Source organism: Manacus vitellinus, unplaced genomic scaffold (assembly GCF_001715985.3).
Source record: "Manacus vitellinus isolate BGI_N305 unplaced genomic scaffold, ASM171598v3 scaffold_21_pilon, whole genome shotgun sequence".
Lineage (NCBI taxonomy): Eukaryota > Metazoa > Chordata > Aves > Passeriformes > Pipridae > Manacus > Manacus vitellinus.
The window spans coordinates 2638950-2657228 of NW_021939546.1; the positions used below are offsets into that span (position 1 = coordinate 2638950).

The 18279-nt window shown below is 36.6% G+C and overlaps 1 protein-coding gene across 1 annotated transcript in view; it reads left to right on the forward strand.

The window, feature by feature from the left end:
- The window catches only part of COL24A1 (collagen type XXIV alpha 1 chain), a 123827-nt gene that overhangs the window by 36260 nt on the left and 69288 nt on the right, over window positions 1-18279 (forward strand). The window contains exons 11-19 of the mRNA XM_029959727.1: window positions 30-83; window positions 781-825; window positions 3882-3935; window positions 6417-6461; window positions 9040-9093; window positions 9185-9229; window positions 9611-9664; window positions 10295-10348; window positions 11763-11816. Of these exons, the coding sequence (XP_029815587.1) occupies window positions 30-83; window positions 781-825; window positions 3882-3935; window positions 6417-6461; window positions 9040-9093; window positions 9185-9229; window positions 9611-9664; window positions 10295-10348; window positions 11763-11816 (459 nt within the window). The remainder of the gene's footprint in view (window positions 1-29; window positions 84-780; window positions 826-3881; window positions 3936-6416; window positions 6462-9039; window positions 9094-9184; window positions 9230-9610; window positions 9665-10294; window positions 10349-11762; window positions 11817-18279) is intronic.

Sequence of the window (18279 nt, forward strand, 5' to 3'; positions counted from 1 at the left end):
GATGAAAAGCATTGTTCTTATGTTTTTAGGGTTTCATTGGACCTCCAGGTGTGGCAGGACAACAAGGACCTGAAGGAGAAAGGGTAGGCTTAATGGAACATTAATGAAATTTCGATGTTCGTGTGGTAATGCAATATACGTTAAAATGAGGGGAAAATGTACAATGTATTCATTTAAGTACTTTTTGCTAATAGCAAAACTCATGTGAAGAAAATCAGATAAGTATGTCATATACAATTAGGCTAATCAATGAAATACACTGGTGCTAAAGTTAATGGGGAGCAGCTGTAAATTATTGTCTTAATTTACTCCACAGCTGCAAGGATTAGGGTTATTTTTTTTCTTACTAACAAGGCCCTTTATGAATATTTTTCATTGGAGCAATTTCATTCATTCAGTAATTAATATTTGTCTCTTCTCAGATGATCTTTAAAGTAGAACAAGCCATGGAAGTCTCTGTCACTCTGTGCTTGAGCTTTTTCTTACTTCTCTTGAGCACAAAACTACCTGGCCATGTACTTAGATGCAAGCAAGATATGGCCCTTTTTCATAACTGTTCTGATATGGCCACAGTGAAGACAAGCAAAGTTTGTGTTTCTGCTGTAGGGCAATGTCTCTATGATTCTTTGCTCAAATATTCTTTATTTTTTAATTCTTATTTAGTGGTAGTACTTCTGACACTGTCTTTTTCCAATCAAATAATCAAAAACAGATTTAATTACTTGAATTTAAGTATTGAAGGAAAGAAAACTTACTTTTGATGGGTTATTTCTTTCTCAGGGCATCCCAGGCTTACGTGGAAAAAGAGGTCCTAAAGGGAGACAGGTAAAGCTTTTAATACTTGTTATAATTCCTGCTGCCAATGTAAATCCACCTGTAATTCACTCTATAACTTCAACCACTGAAAAAAGTTAGGGTTTTTTTTGTCCATAGATGACTTTCTATTGTTTTCAGCTAGTACATAAATAAATTCTGTAAAATCTATGTTAGCACAAGGTGCAGATATGATGCAAGCTTTGTTAATCTGATTTTGGTGTTGGTTTGGATGAAGACCTTCTAATGTCTCATATTTCTGGACTGTGGTAAATTAAAGCTGTCCTCTACTTAACATATATTTCTAGAGCTGAGAATAAACACAAATCTGCCAAGGATACATTATCAAGGTTTACATATTTCCTGTGTAAATATGTAAAACATGCCAAATGTTTTGTTTTCTGCAGCAACCATATTATTTTAGGTCTTTGAAGCTATCCAGGAGTTACTAATTTTAACTTTCTTGTGGTTTGAGATTGAAAACCACAATAGTATTCTGCAGTTGTGCAGTCAGTTGCACTCAGCAGTTCAGATGACTTTCAGCTAGCATTTTGAACAAGCTTGTTCAGCAGTTGTAGGGTGATTATCATAATTTGGCCCTGGACGTATGCTAAGAAAGTTGTGGGGGATTCTGTTTAATTGTTTTGTTTTCTGTGTGATCTAGCACCAGCCAAAATAGTCACTAGCCTACAAGAGTTGCTTTGATGTAAAGAAAGGCAAGCAAAGTGCCATTAAGTTGATAGACTACTCTCTGCAGCTGCTATCAGATAGTTGAGGTACAGAAATCGAAGGAGGAATTTGGTTTTTAATTATTCAGCTAGAAGGACAGGGTGTTCCTGTGCTTGTTGACCATATTGTCATTTGCTTATAACTTGAATTGAATACTGCTTTGTGCATCTGCGTGTTGGGCACAAAGGGCTCTGTGCCATCAATACCTTGCAGTAGTTGGCAGTGTCTCGTGCTGGTGAGTCACATGCAGTGTTTAAGAACCAGGAGAACCTGGATGGAAATCAAAGTCTTGTGCTGAGTGTGGAATAGGAAGAAGAGGTGACAGCAGAGTACACTGAAAATATGTTTTGCATTATACTGTCATTCTCCATGGCAGGTTTCACTGATTGCCAGTACAGTTAGTTGGTGCTGTGTATGCTGTGGTAAGCAGTTATTTTTCATTTACAATCAGAGCACAGTGTGAGGCTATGTTCTTATAAGGACTTTTATTTATATAAACCCGTTCAGAGAAGATTCACATAGGTGACAGAGCACCAAAAGCCCTCTACACAATGTCTGTGATTACCTTAATACAATACTGATTTCTTTTAATGTTGTAATTTCCTCAATCCCAAGGTTCGTTCCAAATCCCAAGGTTCATTCCAAATCCTTTCTATGATCTATAAAGTACTTATTTGACTGAAGGTTCCTAATGTAGCGCCCAAACCAGGAGAGCAATCACATGGGAACCTGGCTTGAAGTACTCTGCTGGATCACAGTCTTAGAGAATGTGTGTTATTTTAACCCCAAACAATGATAGCTGTAATGACAAGGTCTTTTGGCACAATGCCTAGAGGTAACAAGGCTGGTGCTTTGGGGCAGGGCACCATTGCTAAAGGAAATTTGGCATGGGAATTTGTAGTGCCTGAGGTCAGGCTCCTCACCTTTTGTTCTAGGGTGCAACTTATTTCTTTGGACTAAACTTCTCTCAATAATAATAGGTGAGACAAAAAACCTGTCTGACTGGCAGGGATCTTCATGAAAGAAAACAGGTCCAAAACGTCATCTCATTTTTGGGAAGTAATTTTAAAGTATAAATGAAGTGGATCATACAAAGGATCATACAGTTATAATTCACAAAATGCTGCTACTTAGCAGATTTATTGAACAGTTGTTCATATTTGTAACATTTCTGGCATATTTAAAATGGAACAAAAAATTCAGTTGCTCAAATCTGTATTGTGAACATCACAGAGTGAGGATGTGTTTGAATTTTAGATTAGTTTTGCATATAATATGCTTTTAAGAAAATATTTCGCAGTAGAAGTATATATATTCAATTTCTTTCCATTGTATGGTCATAATACAAAACTTGGCTAGTTCTGCAGTATTTTTAATGCATTGTCTGTCTTGTTAGTATGATGCATTTTGCTCTTATATACACATTTGAGGGAATGCTTTTACATAGTTTTCTTCTATCTGTGATTAGTTAAAACCAGTTGTCAATGTGTCAGAACAGACCCTGGAAATTTTACTAAGAATTTATTAATCCGGTTTTTTGTAACTGTAAAAACAATTCAGATTCTGTTTTATATTAAAATTATGAATACTCATCCTTTGTATGCTTTATACTAATGATAAATGATAATATTGATTTCATAAAACTCTTGTTGCACAGTAATATTATTATATTCCTTCCAGTTTTAGACTTTTCGGACTGTTCATTTTGCTTTTGTTTTTTCTACTTACTAAGACGAGTTTTTTAGCATCAGTTAAAGGACACATGCTGTTGGGAATGGGATTATGATGACTGGGGGTAATCTGTCCCTTTTGTAACTCCTGCTATACTGGGTTTGTGCTGTATCATTTGTGACCTGCATCTATGATTCCATGTGGCTGGTAAAACTGTCCCATTGCATCCTCCATTTCCCTTTTGATGCCTCATTTGTGAGCTTAAAAAAATATACATACTTGTGAATTGTGGCATCAAATTACTTTGCCCAGCAATTTATGTGCTTCTGGAGTGGGCAACATCTGAAAGAAGAAAAACAATCCTCAAAACCCTTAGAGGAGGAAGAAAGATTAGAGCCAGTAAAGTGGTGGAATTCCATTTCATTTTGCTTTTCGAGCAAAAAATTAACATTCTGTTTCAAGCCTCAGTGCTTGACTTGATAAATCAGATTTCTTTCCTGATAATCTAGTATCTGAAGTCAAAACTCTCATAAAATGAATGAGGTTTTACCATGTCTTGAGTTATTATTTCAGTCTCTAGATGCAGACTAAGGCGAGTGTTCACATTGGTAAGGACCACTCTTCATGTCTTAGATAATGAAGAATGGCTATTTTCTCTTCTGCTTTAGGGTTTTCCAGGTGACTTTGGAAACAGAGGCCCTCCTGGTCCAGATGGAAGTCCTGTAAGTATTGAATTGTGTGTTGATTAACATGATAAAATTTGTAACACTCAATGTTAACTCTCCTCCTAAATAGAAAGGAGACTTTTGCCTCAAAAGAAATGTCTTGAAGTCCACAGGAAAATCCTGGACTGTTAAATTTTTCATGGAAATTGCTAGGAAAGTACTATGATAAATATAAAAAGGAGCAACAAAAGACTCAGAAAGCTGCAGAAAGAATGCAGTTTCCACTGCTACATGTGCTGACTACCTTGAGAATCCGATCTCTTGTTGTCCTCGTTGCATTGCTGATGAATGTTTTGTCTTCAAAAATTCTTGCATTGGATTTGATCTTGCATTGTTTATTTAAACCATTATTCCAAGATCACCTTAACAAAATAGGATTCTGCCTACGTGTAAAACCCTAGGTTTTGTATGCTTATGCCTTTGGTAGCTGATTTCATCCTTTGAACTGTAACTGAAAACAATTATGCTAGTATGTCATTCAGTGCTTTATAATCAGTATGATAACAGCTTTGTCCTTGGCAGTGTGTGCAGGCTAAAGTGCTCTTGTAGTATGATATTCAAACTGTGCCACAGTCACATCTCTTAAAGCAGCTTTGCTGTCTTGCTGTATTTGTAGGGAAACACTGGCTGCAGACTCCAAACTCAGATTTCCTTTGGTGTCAGAAACCAGTGAAAGGCTTTGGGCAGGACAAAAGAACAGCAGTAAGCTCTGGGTAAAATAGCAGCTGATTTAAATGATCTTGTATTGTTGGATGCTCCTTTGGAAACTGCTATCAGTTTGTGTCTAAAGATTTTTCTGATATGGACCAGAGTCAGCAACTGGGCAGAGATTGTCTCCTTTTTGAAGGCCTGCCCTGACATCCACCTTAGAAACTTGTTTTAGAAAAGCTTACCTGAATTTTGCTGGTGGGTTATCAACATTTGGTGTCAACATTTTGTAACATAGGAAAAAAACTCTTTTGCACTTCTGGTCCCTGAGGCAAAGTTTCCCTTGTTGGAATGTCAGGTGATGTCAGTATAGTGCTTTTCATCTTGAAAACCCTCTGAGGCTTTGTGAGTGTCACCAGCTGCTTTTCAAATGATATTAAAACATTAGTTCTTCCTTCCCTTCCTGGTATTCCCAAGTCTCCCTCCATTCCTGATAAAACAGATATTGTTTTTCCACCAGATCTGCAGAAGAGTACTTTAATAGAAACAAGCTCAGAAAGCCTGGATCTGAAATTACAGACTTGCACTTTACAAAGAAGCCTGTTTTAATGCAAACATTTGCAAACAAGTTCCATCTAATCTGCCAAGACAGCTGCTGATCTTTCTGCCTTCTTAGACAGGCAGCAACCTCTCTCCCCTCCTCCCCCAAAACTTACCCTGCAGGGCTTGTTCAGGCAAGGGGCCAGAGCTGCAGCTGCAGGGGGCTGCAATGCTAATGGGATATTTACAGAGCCTGTTCATGTACTGGCAGTGAAGAGCAGGGGCTGCCTGGGAGGCCTGTGGTGGCAGGAACTTGAAGGGAAGACATTTCTTCCCATGTGCTGACTTGACACTAATGACACTTGTCTCCATGCCTAATTTCTTCTGCTTAACTGACTGATGCCATCCTTCATTTCCACAACACCCTCCCAGTTCTCTGAGGATGGTGATCTGCCTTGGAGAATGTTGCTTGAGCATCCAACTTCTCTTCTGGTTAGTTTGGAGCAGGTTGGAGAAGGTGCTTAGGCACCAGAGGACAGAGGAGAGCACAGAGGTGTCCTCTGGGCCATGTCGAAGTCATGCCCAGTTGGGCACATTCAGAATGGGCTTAGATTTGCTTGCATAAAACTTCCCCTGCGCTGTAGGTGCCAACAGGCTGTGGTGATCCCTCTGTATGACATTGAGTAGCAGGTCCCAGGTGTTGGGACAGCCTGCACGAGACATGATGATCTGGAGGGTTACAATACCTGTTTCGTGTAAGGCAAAGAGACTTGGCAACTGTTTTCTGCAGCGTTTTAACCTCTTCTGAGTTAAACTTGAGTGTGATAGAGGCAGTAGTAGAGTACTGTTGAACTTGTAACTTCCTTTAAAGTACAAATACTGTAGTTTGTATCAAGAAGCAATTTTTCATAAAGAGAGTGTTAATTTTGCAGTGGTCTTTCTATGAACTGAGCCATTGTTCTATTCATCTTTCAAAGAAATATTAATTCATTTTTCGCCCTCAAAAAATTGTTCCTTCTTCCTCCCATTTTAGGTATTGAGGTAAAAAAAGTCTCATATCCCTGCAGTAGCAGCAGGAATGATTTCATACACAAATATCTGGAGATCGAATTGCACAATCCAGAGATTTTAATAAGTGTGTTCCTCTGTACAGTGATAAGCTCTCACTCGTTTGGAACTCTATAAAAATCCCAAATAACTTGCTCTGTAGATCACTTTTATTAATCTTATCACTGGGATTTCTTTTCAAATGGTAAAATTCAGATAATCTAAAATTAATTTTTTTTGAAGGGAATTGTTGGTGGGGTTGGTCCTCCTGGATTTCCAGGACTAAGAGTGAGTACACTTTTATTACTTTGATATGGTTTCATTACAATATTTGTCTTGTGTGTTTGTCTTTGTTTGTGAAATAATAAAAATTATTATGAAAATCCAAGGATTTAAACAGATTTTGTTCTAGCTAGCCATGATTTTAATTAATATTACTCTACAAAACTGCTGTCATGTTGCCAGTATGGAGTACTTCTGTACTTGATGTGGATTTGTATGCTTATTTCTGATCCAGTGTGTCTGTTTTTTTTTATTTGAAATAACCAAGTTTTCTAGTTCATAGCAGTAAAACCAGTGTTACTTTTTCAAAAAGTGCAGTTGTCTAAAACATTTTAACAACTCAGCCCTCATTCGTTCCTGAACATGGCTGCCAAATTCAGAGCAGACTTAATTTCTGAGAAAAATTACTTCAGCTCGTTAACAGTATTATATTGATTTTTAAAAAAAATATTTATAGAAGAAGGTTGTGGTGCTCAGTGTGGAGTTGCACACTGTAGTTGTATCAATGCAGTTGTGCCAGAGAAGGTCTGGGACATCAGTGAGTCCTACAGGAGGTGGGAAAGAGTCATGCTTTCATACCATGTAGTCTTACTCCCTTTTTTTTTAAAAGTAATTCATCTATTTACTCATAGAGGACCTCTATTTTGTTCTTGACATTGTCTCAATCAAGCTTGGCTATGCAACCATGTTCACAACGTAGGAGAAATAGCATGTTTGCATTTGAATTAAGAAAACCGTGATTGTCTCCAGTGTTTGCTTCGTGTTTGGTTGTTTTTTTTTTTTGATATCTGCAGATCTGAAACATTCTTGATAAGTTTGTCACTTTACACTTATGGTCATCTGACTTTTCCTTTTGAAGTACGACAGTTGAGTTCAATTACTATTAACTTTTTAATGATATGTTTATAACAAAAAATATTCCTGTAAGTCATCCCTTGTTGTCTGATTGGGATTGTTATGGCATTGCCATAGTGAAAACACAAGAAAACTCTGTAGCTTCCAGCCTCATCATGCAAACATGAATTTACTCTGTTCTTGTCAGTTGACATATTCAAGCCAATTGAAGCACTCATGCTCCTGGAGATTGCACTTTTGAGAATTTTCTTAAAATTACAGTTTGCTTTTCCTTCTTACATGACTGTCTTTCGAATTTTACCTCAAGGACATTGATAATTGTATTAATGTATCTAGGTTTTTTAAAAAAGCCTGCTATATATCACTTCTAAAAAGGTATTGTTACTGATTATTTTGACAAAACCTTAGTCAGTAGTTTTGCCCTATCTAGAATTCATGAGCATAAATGTTTATGGGGTCAAAGCTCCATTTACCTTCTTGCTGAGTTGTGGTTATTGACAGAGACATTGAGTGTCAATAATTTTTTTGTGAAATAGAGAAATAATTTTCAATCACCAATCCAAAGCTTTTACCATTTGTACATAGGTGAAATATAACCATAATGAGTGCTACTTCTTGGGGGAAAAAAAAAATCAGTGGCATATTTAGATTTTGAACAGCATGTAATCAACAATTCTTTTGTGTGTAAGCTCCATTTGATTGACCTGCCTTCTTTATGTGTGAGACTCTTTCACACGGTTCCAGTAACACCATATTGGTTTGTCTGGTTTCCTCTTTCCCAGTTAGATAATTGGAAGATCTCTGCTTTGTTCCAGAGTTTCTTTACGAGGGACCATTGCACTCTTTAAACTGTAGCAGAATTTCACCAGGACCCTGGGGGAGTTCTAGGTGACCCCAGCATCCCAAAGTACAGCTTGTATGGTGCAGCCCATTTCCTTGACCACAACTGCTCTCAAAATGGGTTTGTGCTCCCTGGCCTCAGCTCACACAGCTGTTACTCAGGCAGATACTAGTGGTCATCCGAAACTGAGTACAGAACTGCAGCCCTCAATGTTTGCTTTAAAATACTTAGGCCATTATAACACAATATACTAGTACAAGATGAATACTGAATATGAGATTAAATATATTTTTCTGGCAGAAACCAACAGCATTAATTCAAGTAGCTTGTCTAGCCCAGCTGTATGCAGTGGCAAGAGATAGTACTATTTTTGCTTTGTTCATAAGGACAATAGCAAAATGAGCAGCATCAGCAAACTGAGTCCAATAATTCCTTTTTAACTTGTAGAAGTCACTGATAGATGAGAAATCCTAGTAAAAGGACCATAAAAGGCCATTTTTTATGGCCCTACTCATCATAGAGTAATTTCTTTAACCAAATTCAATGCCTACAGAGAAGTGTTCTCATCTAACCTTAAGGACAGCAAGAATGGCCTCAGAATGTGCAGCTGCAGTACAAAAGAAAGCTTCCTTATTCTGCATTGCCTAATGCACTGTGATCTCCTCTTGAATTTATAATCTACAGGAGAAGATGCAAGTTTGGTTTCTTGGGTTTCTGCTGATGTTGTTGGGAACTGTAGATATGGATACCTTTTTTCCCCAAGCAGTTAGCCTGAAAAAGATTTTGGTTTCTCTCTGTGGTGCAGAAAATGCCACATTCTGTTACAGTCTGTAAGTTATTGCATTTTATCAAATGTTTAATGCAGTCACCTTTCTTTCTGTTTGATAGGGAGGCATTGGGCCAGCAGGACCGAGCGGACCATCAGGAATTCCAGGGCCCACGGTATGGTGTTAAATGATCCCACAGCCAGGTGCCTATGCTGCTTTCCAAATTATATTTGAACATGGGATTTATGTCTTCTTTATTTTAACAGGGTTTCCCAGGGAGTGTGGGACAGCCTGGAATGAAAGGTGATAAGGTGATTTAAATATTTTCATTATCTTAGAGATGTATAGTTCTTTCAGACTCCCTTCTCTAAATATTAAGCACAATGTACTTAGCAAAACCTTCCCTTTTCCCTTTTGATTTCTTTTCTCTTCTGACTTTTATTTTTTAAAATTACTTAGGTCTCATGATCTGATATTTTATTTCTGGAGAGAACACTTACTACTGGACATAACAATATCCAAGTCTACAGGGTTTCCTGGAGGGGTTTTTTCAGTGCAATATTTTGCATTGTGAAAGACCTGCTTTAGATCAATTTAATATTTAGTATTTAAAATTTCTCATTCTCTAATTCTGAAAACTACCCCATTTTAAGCCACATACATATGTCTGTATAAAATTATATGTTGTTTAGGGTGAACATGGCCTTGCAGGAGAGCCAGGAGACCAGGGGTACCCAGGAGATAAGGTAACTTATAATCGCATTCTTTCACGAAATTACCCAATTTCATCAACTTCATCAGTCTTCTGAATCTCTTAAAATGCAACAGGTCAGTTGCATAAAAGTAGAATGCAGTAGTAAAAGTTATTGGATATCACCGAATTAACATATTTTTCAGAAATGCTGTGCTCATTAAAACCTAGTTATTGAACATGTGAACAAAGACAAGTAAAGGGCACAGATAGAATTCTGGTAACTCTGTGTTTAGAGATACATCAAGCAAGAAAAGAATTATGGTATGATCTGAATCTTGCTAAGAAACTGTTGTAAAAGATATTTTTCCCTTGAACCTTGAGGTTCATCTGCAGCTCACCTGGGCCTGGTGTGGTTAGCGGCAGCACAGGGTCGGACATGCTCCTTCGTGTCATGAAACTGAGATAAATAAGGATCTTCTTTCCTGTTTGGCTAGTACATCAGAAGTCACTGAAATAGCACATCCTGTGAGAACTCTTTTGATGAAAGTTCAGTGTTAGAAGATATTTCTCATCCTACGGAATTATTTTGAAGTCTGTTTCAGGTGGCAAAATACAGCAATCTATTGCTTCAAACTTAACAATTCATTTTCATGTATATATAATAGCTTTTTTTTTTTTTCAGGGTGCTCTTGGTTTACCAGGACCCCCAGGGATCAGAGGAAAACCAGGACCCCCAGTAAGTTTACACACCAAATTTTGCTCTTAATATATCACTGTATGTTGTTCTATTTGATACTTTTGTGTGATAAGGTTCATACTACATGTAATCCTCTAGAAGCAACCTAATTCAAAATACACTAAGAATAAGGTCTAAGATGCTTTTATTTCTAGTGATTGGTGTTAGTGAGTGAGTCAGATCTTAAGATATAAGGCTTTTTTACAGAGGTCAGTCCATGTGTCGAATTTTAATAGAGAAGTTCTTAGGATGTTAGGTATTCTGTGACAGTCACTTTGTGAGGGAATAGACATGTTGGTAATATTTGAAGCAAATCCACTGAGAGCTTTGGGAACTGCCAAGATGAGCATTTGGACTAGCTGGATTTGGAGAGAGTGTGTGAAATCTTACGAATAACAGCCAATTCTCACAGGGTTGGGAGTAGTCATGAATTCCAGTATGTATTGATTTTTAGCAACTTTAAAGGCATCTGTGCAGTGCTGCCACTTCTGCTGGGTTTGTAAATGTTGAGACAGAAAAGGCATGCTGCACAGGGTTATTTGACTTTTTTTCTCACCTGTTTTTAGCACTAATCTCTCTATCTTTTTAGTGCATAATTAAAAGCTGACAATACTCCAGTGTCAATTTTCGTATGTGCAGTCAAGCCACTTAGACCCCATGAATGTCATAGGCCCTTAAACTCAATAAAAAATACTTTCTTTGTCTGAACAGTAGTGGATTTTAAGCAGATACTGAATGTGACCAACTTTGTGATTTATGTTAAATTAAGCTTTGAGAAGTCAGTCCTGCAAGTAATATAATTTTAATTTTGTAGAATAAATTTACAATAAAATTGTTTATGCTGAAAATTAAAAAATATTTTCCAGGTCAGACTTTAATTTTGCTCAAGGAACATCTAGGTATGGCCTGGCAAGAACAGATATAACTTAGAGAAATAATCTGGCCCATTTTTAGATGTGTCAGTATTTGTATATAATGGACTCACTATAACATGTGGAAAAGACCTAATTTTACTGTTATTAATCACAAAACTGCCATTTCTTTGGCTATGATTGGATGCTTAGAATATATAGGGAAGTATGTAAACCAATATCTGTAACAGTTACTTCCTGGACTTTTAAATAAGATGTAGGTTTTATTGTGAAAACAACTATATGTTTCAAGTGTTTTTTGTGACTATTTGTACTGTCTCAAAACTCCCAATTTTCTTTGTCTAAAACTAATTTGATTTTTTATTTTTGGTGACTTCGAAGAGATATGAAGAACTAGTCTTAATTGAATTCAAAGAGAGGCAGTTATAAAATTTCCTATTTAGTAAAAAAGTCATCTCAACACGTCTGTGGGCTTTCTTGTTAATAAATGTTTTTAAAATAAATTATAATCAAAAATCTTAATTGTTTGGATTTTTTTCAAGGGGAAAATTGGAGACCCTGGACCCCATGGACCACTGGGTCCTCAGGGACCTGAGGTAAGAAATTGCTTGATAGAGGTAAATTGAATGTAATTTAGTTCTAAATTACAAAAATCAGAGGTAAATGGGTTTGCTTCATAAAAGAATGTTTTCATAGTTGAATATAAAAAAACTTTTTATTCAGTCATAATTGATTAATTCATTCTCCTCCATAAAGTACAAAAAATTCCACCTCATAATTTTTCTGATGTAAAATGTCAATATACGGAGCTTTGAATACAAATTAGTTCCTCATTTGTCTATGTGATTGGGATTTGCTCTCTTTTGAATCCTATTGCTGTGGATTACACCTTGAATGAGGCTCATGTGATTTCTCAGGCACACTTCTATTCATAAATTCCACAGCATGTTTACAAATGGGATTTTCCAGGCCTGGTTACATATTTATCTCTTACAAAATAGCTTTGTTTGCAAGGACCATGAAGAATAAACACCAGTTACATGGGAAGCATTGCCAAGCAGTTGAATCTAGCAGTGAAGTTTCCTAAGAACTCTGCAGAGCTATGGAAGTCTATACAGAAACTGTCAGTCTCCAAATTGTTCTATTTTTATTCTTTTTGACATTTATTTTCCTATATTAAGGAAAAATACTGTGATATGTATCAGAAAGACATATGTATACACATGTATTTGCTGGAGAGATGAAGGCACAAATTGCAATTTCTTCTTTTTTAACCAGCTCTCTGCAATGAGTGTTTTTTAGGTTTTGTTTGTATTGGGGTGGGGTTTGTTTATTTGTTTGGGAGCTTCCCTTTTTTTTTTTTTTTTTTGGTATGTCTGAGAGATTTATGTTTGAAATTATTGTTTTTCTGGCTTTACATGTTTGAGCATATCTCCTGAAACCAAGTCTCTGTATTCCTGCCTTCTTTATTGAAGAAGAGGGAAACTCGCTGGTTAAATGCATTGTAGCAACACAATAACAGAATAAGCCTGTCTGTTTTAGTCAATGGGTGTGCAGAAGACACAGAGCCTGTGCATGTTGTCCACAGTCCGTAGCTGCATCCCTCTGTGGCTCAGGATTTTAGGTTTTGCGAGCCTCTTCATTATTAGCAGAAGAGGTCCTTGCATCATCTCTTCTCTTTGTACAGCTTTCAGCAAGGGACACCTGTGGCAGGTTAATACCAAATTGCTGGTCTTGAAGCTGGTGTCCTGCTGACTCTGATGCCTATTCTGGTAGTCCTTCGCAGATCCTTATTCCAACACAGACATATTCCTTTGTGTCTGGGGAAAAGATCATCGTTCTGGGCTAGTACCCTCGGGGCAGATATGGATGGGAAATTTTCTGTCTGAAAAGCTCAGCATTTCCTTTTGCTCAAGAGTGCAGAATTACTTCATTGTTAGAAGGCAAATAAAGTTCATTATGCTAGATAATGAAAACTTGAGTGTCTAGGTTTTGGGTTATTTTGTTTGTTTGGGGGTTTTTTTGATAATTATCTGTGAAATGTCAGGTTTAAAAAAAACAAAGCAGTGTTTTGCTTAACTTCAATCCTGCCAGACGGGTCCAAATAAAGCAAAAGAAGTTTTGCCACCTTTTACTTCATAAAAACATGGTCACCATGTGACAAAATAACAGAAATAGAAGGGATGCAGGGTAGTAGCATACTGGGATTTTTGACAAATTGAAAATACTAGAAGTTCTATAATAAAAGGAATTCAAAATAAGCAGCTAAAACTGAAGATTGTATCTTGCTCTCCCTGTTACTTTGTCTTATAAAAATAAGCTAGTTGTCATTGCCAGAAGCTGTTTAGACACAACTGAATATATGAAGTATGAGCAAATGGGGTAGATTTTTCTACAAGAAAAGCCTGCTGTCACATATCTGATCATGTCTGTTCTTTTAAAAACAGACAGCTATCTGGTCAAAAAGGGCTTCTTTCCTTGCTCATATATATTATCTGAATGGTCAGACTTTCTGTGACCCCATGTAGAAAACAGACATTACATCCTGTGCTACCTATTCCCTTGATGTTTCTGTAAATAGAAGAATGTGATGAATTAGTGTATTACAAGAGGTGTACTTTGACTTTGGTATGGACATGGCAATCCATACCCTATGCTTCCTAGGAAATGTTTTATTTAAAAAAAAAATGGCTGCATTGGGATTCATTGGGTGTTGCTATGAGCAGGAGGAACCTGTCAGATCCTACTTCCAACTATTTCTCTCCCTTTTTGTCCAACACTTAAGACACTGGAGTTTATAAGTGTGGCCTGTCCCTGTGGTCAAACTGGTTTTGGGTACATGTGAAGTAAGAAACTGGGGATCCTTTGGTCTTTCCAATTACAAATTACAGTATTTCAGTTTCAGTGTGAAGAATAAGCAGTTATATCCCTGATTTTCTTCCCCTGCAAACTGCTGTAAATCTGGCACTCTAGCAGCTGAAGTCTATGGTATCTCTGCACACAACAGTGGGGAGCAGGGCTGGCAGGCTACAATCATCCTCACAGGTTTTTGTGAAGTGAAGCTCAGCAGTGAATTGCTTCTTAATTCTTTCCTCTGCCATCTCGGTAACTGGATCAGAGTTGAAATAAGCCACCTACCCATAGCCAGGGTCTGTTTGAGAACTGCAGTGCTGATGGGCAGGAGAGAGCAGAGGGAAGGACAGAGGTTTCGTGCTCGCTCTCTGGGCGGCTGTACAAGGGTTGGCTGCCAAGTGTGGTTTTTTTTCAGTGCAGAAGTCTTGCAGTGTTGAGCCAAATTCTCTTCTGGGTATGTTGCTGTAGAGCCAGGGTCTGTCGCATGCCTGAATGCGTGCTGCTCACAAACCACCGGATATATTCAGCGAGCGCTTTATGGAGCATGTTCTTCATCAGTTTACACATTTTGCTGCTTTGTCATGCATCCGAAGATGAACCACCAAAATATCAACTTTCTATAGAGCTTTATTTTATTGGTATGACAACTGGAAAGTGCTGATCTGACTATTTTAACCCACAATGCCTGTGTTTACTGTGTACAATGAAGTATGTAATGCTTATTGTTAATGGGAATGAAATTAGACACATTTTTAACTGGCTTCCACATGTATTCAGAATATTTTATAGTTAAATTTTGCTCTAAGAATCACATTTAATTATCCCCCCAAAATAAGGGTGATGGTTTTCTTCAGATGTGCTCTGAGTGTTATAAATAGGTTTCATCTGGAGCAGAGAGAGCATTACTCATTATCTTCAATTGAACTTTTTTCATCTGTGCAGTATTTTGATTGAAGGTCATTGGGTTATTCCTTCAGGAAGGTGCTCATGTGGGATTCAGCTGGTATGTTTCACGCTCAAGGCAATATCATTACAAAAGAGAAGGATACATTCAAATAACAGTAAACAGTTAAAAAGACACATTTTTAAAGTGAATCACTGGCTGTTTTGAGTTGTTCATTTAAGAAGAAAACTTTATTTTTAATGTGTGTTTTATCTTATCACATGATTTTTTGAGTTTGTGCAAACAATGCCATGAGATTAGTGATAACATAGTTGTTCTGTTTCAGTATTGCATCAAGTAACTTGCAGGAAATGCAATGTAACTTGGAAGGAAATATAGGAATAAAGACAACCTAATAGCTGAATTAATTGCATGTTCTGGCATACATCTGAAGAGCTGTTCTTAATGTAGAATTGCTTATACTTTCTACTTGCTTTTGCACAGAATATTTAGCTGGTTCTTTCCCAAAGTTACTTGATATAAGTACATGCCTTGGGTTCTTTTTTTCAATGAATATATATTAATTTTTCAGAAATATTCAATTTACCTTAACTTTTTTAATGTTGAACAGTGCTTGTTCATGTGACCCTCCTTTTGCATTTTCTTCAGAGTGATTATCTCTGAGGAACTGAGACATGAACTAACATAGTAACAACCTGATCATCTCTACATTTTTTTGTTAATGAAACATTATACAGATAAATGAGAGCAATAAATATGTTAATTTTGTATTTAAATGTTCTGTATGAAAAGCAACACTCACAGCGAGGTTAAAGCACATCTGTGTTGAGATAGCTGTTACTTTAGATTTTTCTGATGTCATTTCTATTTTGATTAAATACAGTGAACTCTAAAGTGCTTTGCTGGCAAAAGGCCACATGTGCAGCAATATTTTGAAAATAATTTGTGTACTGTGAGCTGCCAGACTTCTGGCTGACAGGACGTTAAGAATCTACACTTCGCATTTCCTTAGCAGAAGTCATAATATCGAGTGATGTTTTGTTTTGAATAGTCTCTGCTGAAAACTATGTTGCAGCTGGAAACTGTACATTAATCTCCTGCCTTTCGCTTAGGAAAGAATAATGAATTTTTAATCTGGAGTAGCTTCACTTGGAGCTGGCTGCTGAATAACTCCTGGCAAATTTAGGTGGTGATAGAAATGTGTACCACTTCACCACTAGGAATCTGAATGGCAAGTGCCACTGCTGAGGTGTTTTAAGAACTTCTTTCTGGTTCATTCTTTTTCTGGAATTGTCGTAAGTGGCTGTTTGTGTCCTGGATTATTACACTTATTTCATGGATTATTAATGTGAGAACATTTTGGAAACAGTGTTCTAATACTGTCATAGCATCTGCATTCTCTCCATGATTGTACTCGAGAAGAAAAGTCTTAATCCAGCTTCACAGAAAAGATAATGGTGAGGATTTTAAATTTTTTAATGCATTGCTAGTGTCGACGCTCTCAGGCCAGTAGCCTTCTTGCATCCTAAGACTTTGCCTGACATGGAAAGGTTTCCAAATACCATTATTGTTCTGTGATAATACTTGTCAACACTTACGTTTCATGGTCCTTACTGAATTCCTTCTAGAAAAATTTATACAAATAAATAAATCAATAAAGTAGATGTATTCCCTTATAAAAGCATAAGAATCTTTGTAAATTAACGTTTTTCTTAACGTATTGTTTTCTAGAATATTTGTAACCATGAGGGAAGCTGTCTCTGTGTCAGCATTTTGCACTCGTTCACATATTAGAAACTTAAAGATTTACAGACGCACAAAACAACCCACCCCTTGGTAACTATTTGGTGTCTGTAAATAAGCAAATTTAAGCTTAAGAAAGGATGAGTTGGAGACTTCTAAAGAATTGACCTGATTCTTCAGTGTATTCCAGTAGATAACAGTGTATCCAGTAGATAACAGGATTTAAAAAAACCCCAACACCTCCTCTTCCGAGCTATATAGAAATTTAGGGTGGTGCGAGTGCTTTAGGTATCAGTCTCAATGCCTTGGTCACATGAAAATAATATACTCTGTGCCACCTAGAGGCATGTTGAGATTGTTGCACAGCTCTACTAGTAATTGCTGCTTTATGGCAAAGGAAATGAAACCACTATGATGTTTTGTGAAATGTTGAGTGTTAGCATTGTTCTACTTACTCAGAAACTCAGAGGGTTCTTACTCTTTAGTGGTTTGCTTTTAATACTCATTAGCATTCAAGTACTAAACCTGATTTTTAAAAAATAAATCTTAATTCTGGTTCATATTTTGATTTATAAATTTATTTTTTATTTAATATATAAATGTGACTCAAAATATTTGCATCCCATCTAAATCCTTACTTTTAAGTCTCAATGTATCCTGTCAAGACCAGGTTATAGAAAGCGAACAGATAATAGTTGAGGATAAAGTAATATTTGCTTTTACATTTCTTGCTCTGATATGATTTATCTTTACCTTTCTAGTAAGTTTTTGGTGATTAATGTCAGCTAATTATGAATAATCAGTAGAAATGTTTACCTGTATTTGAAGCTCAGCTGTTTTTGAAGAATAGAGTATGGTTAACTATTACCTGCCTAGCGAGACAATTTTTTTTTTTATATCTTTCTTGCTCAGAAAACCTAGAATGTGACTCTGGAAGTTTTAGTGATGACATATATTAGCCTGCATTACAGTGCCAGAGAGAATTTTATGCTGGAAGTTCTCTATCAGGTGTTCTTTACATTGTTCTGAACGTGTATCATGCTTTCATTTCCATTATTGAAAAAAGTATGCATACAAATAGGGATGTTTATAAGTTTTGATCTGTAATGATTTTCTCTTAGGGAAGAAGGAAACTTGTTTTTTCTACTGTTAAACCATGTTTGTGCATAGATGTAGTAATAAATATTTGGTCAGAGGAAGTGGCAGTCTTGCTGTTTTCAGATAGTCAAGATTTAAAGATATTTAATAGCTTATTTAAAAAACCAAAATCAAATACTATTTTGGCAAGTGACTGTGCTAACTAAAGGGTCAATTACCAATGCTTTATTTTATTCTACAAATATAAAGATTAGGTATCTTCTCTGGATATTTATGAAACTTAATTCTCTACAGTATTTTACAAGGGTTAGCTGCAGCATTTTTTTCCCTTAATACACTTATTCCTAATAAAGCAATCTGGTTGTAGCACTGAATTCCTCTGATACAGAGACATCCTCATGGTGTCCCACTCAATGCCTACTGGCCAGATGTTTTGCAGTGATAATTTTAGTGGATTCATT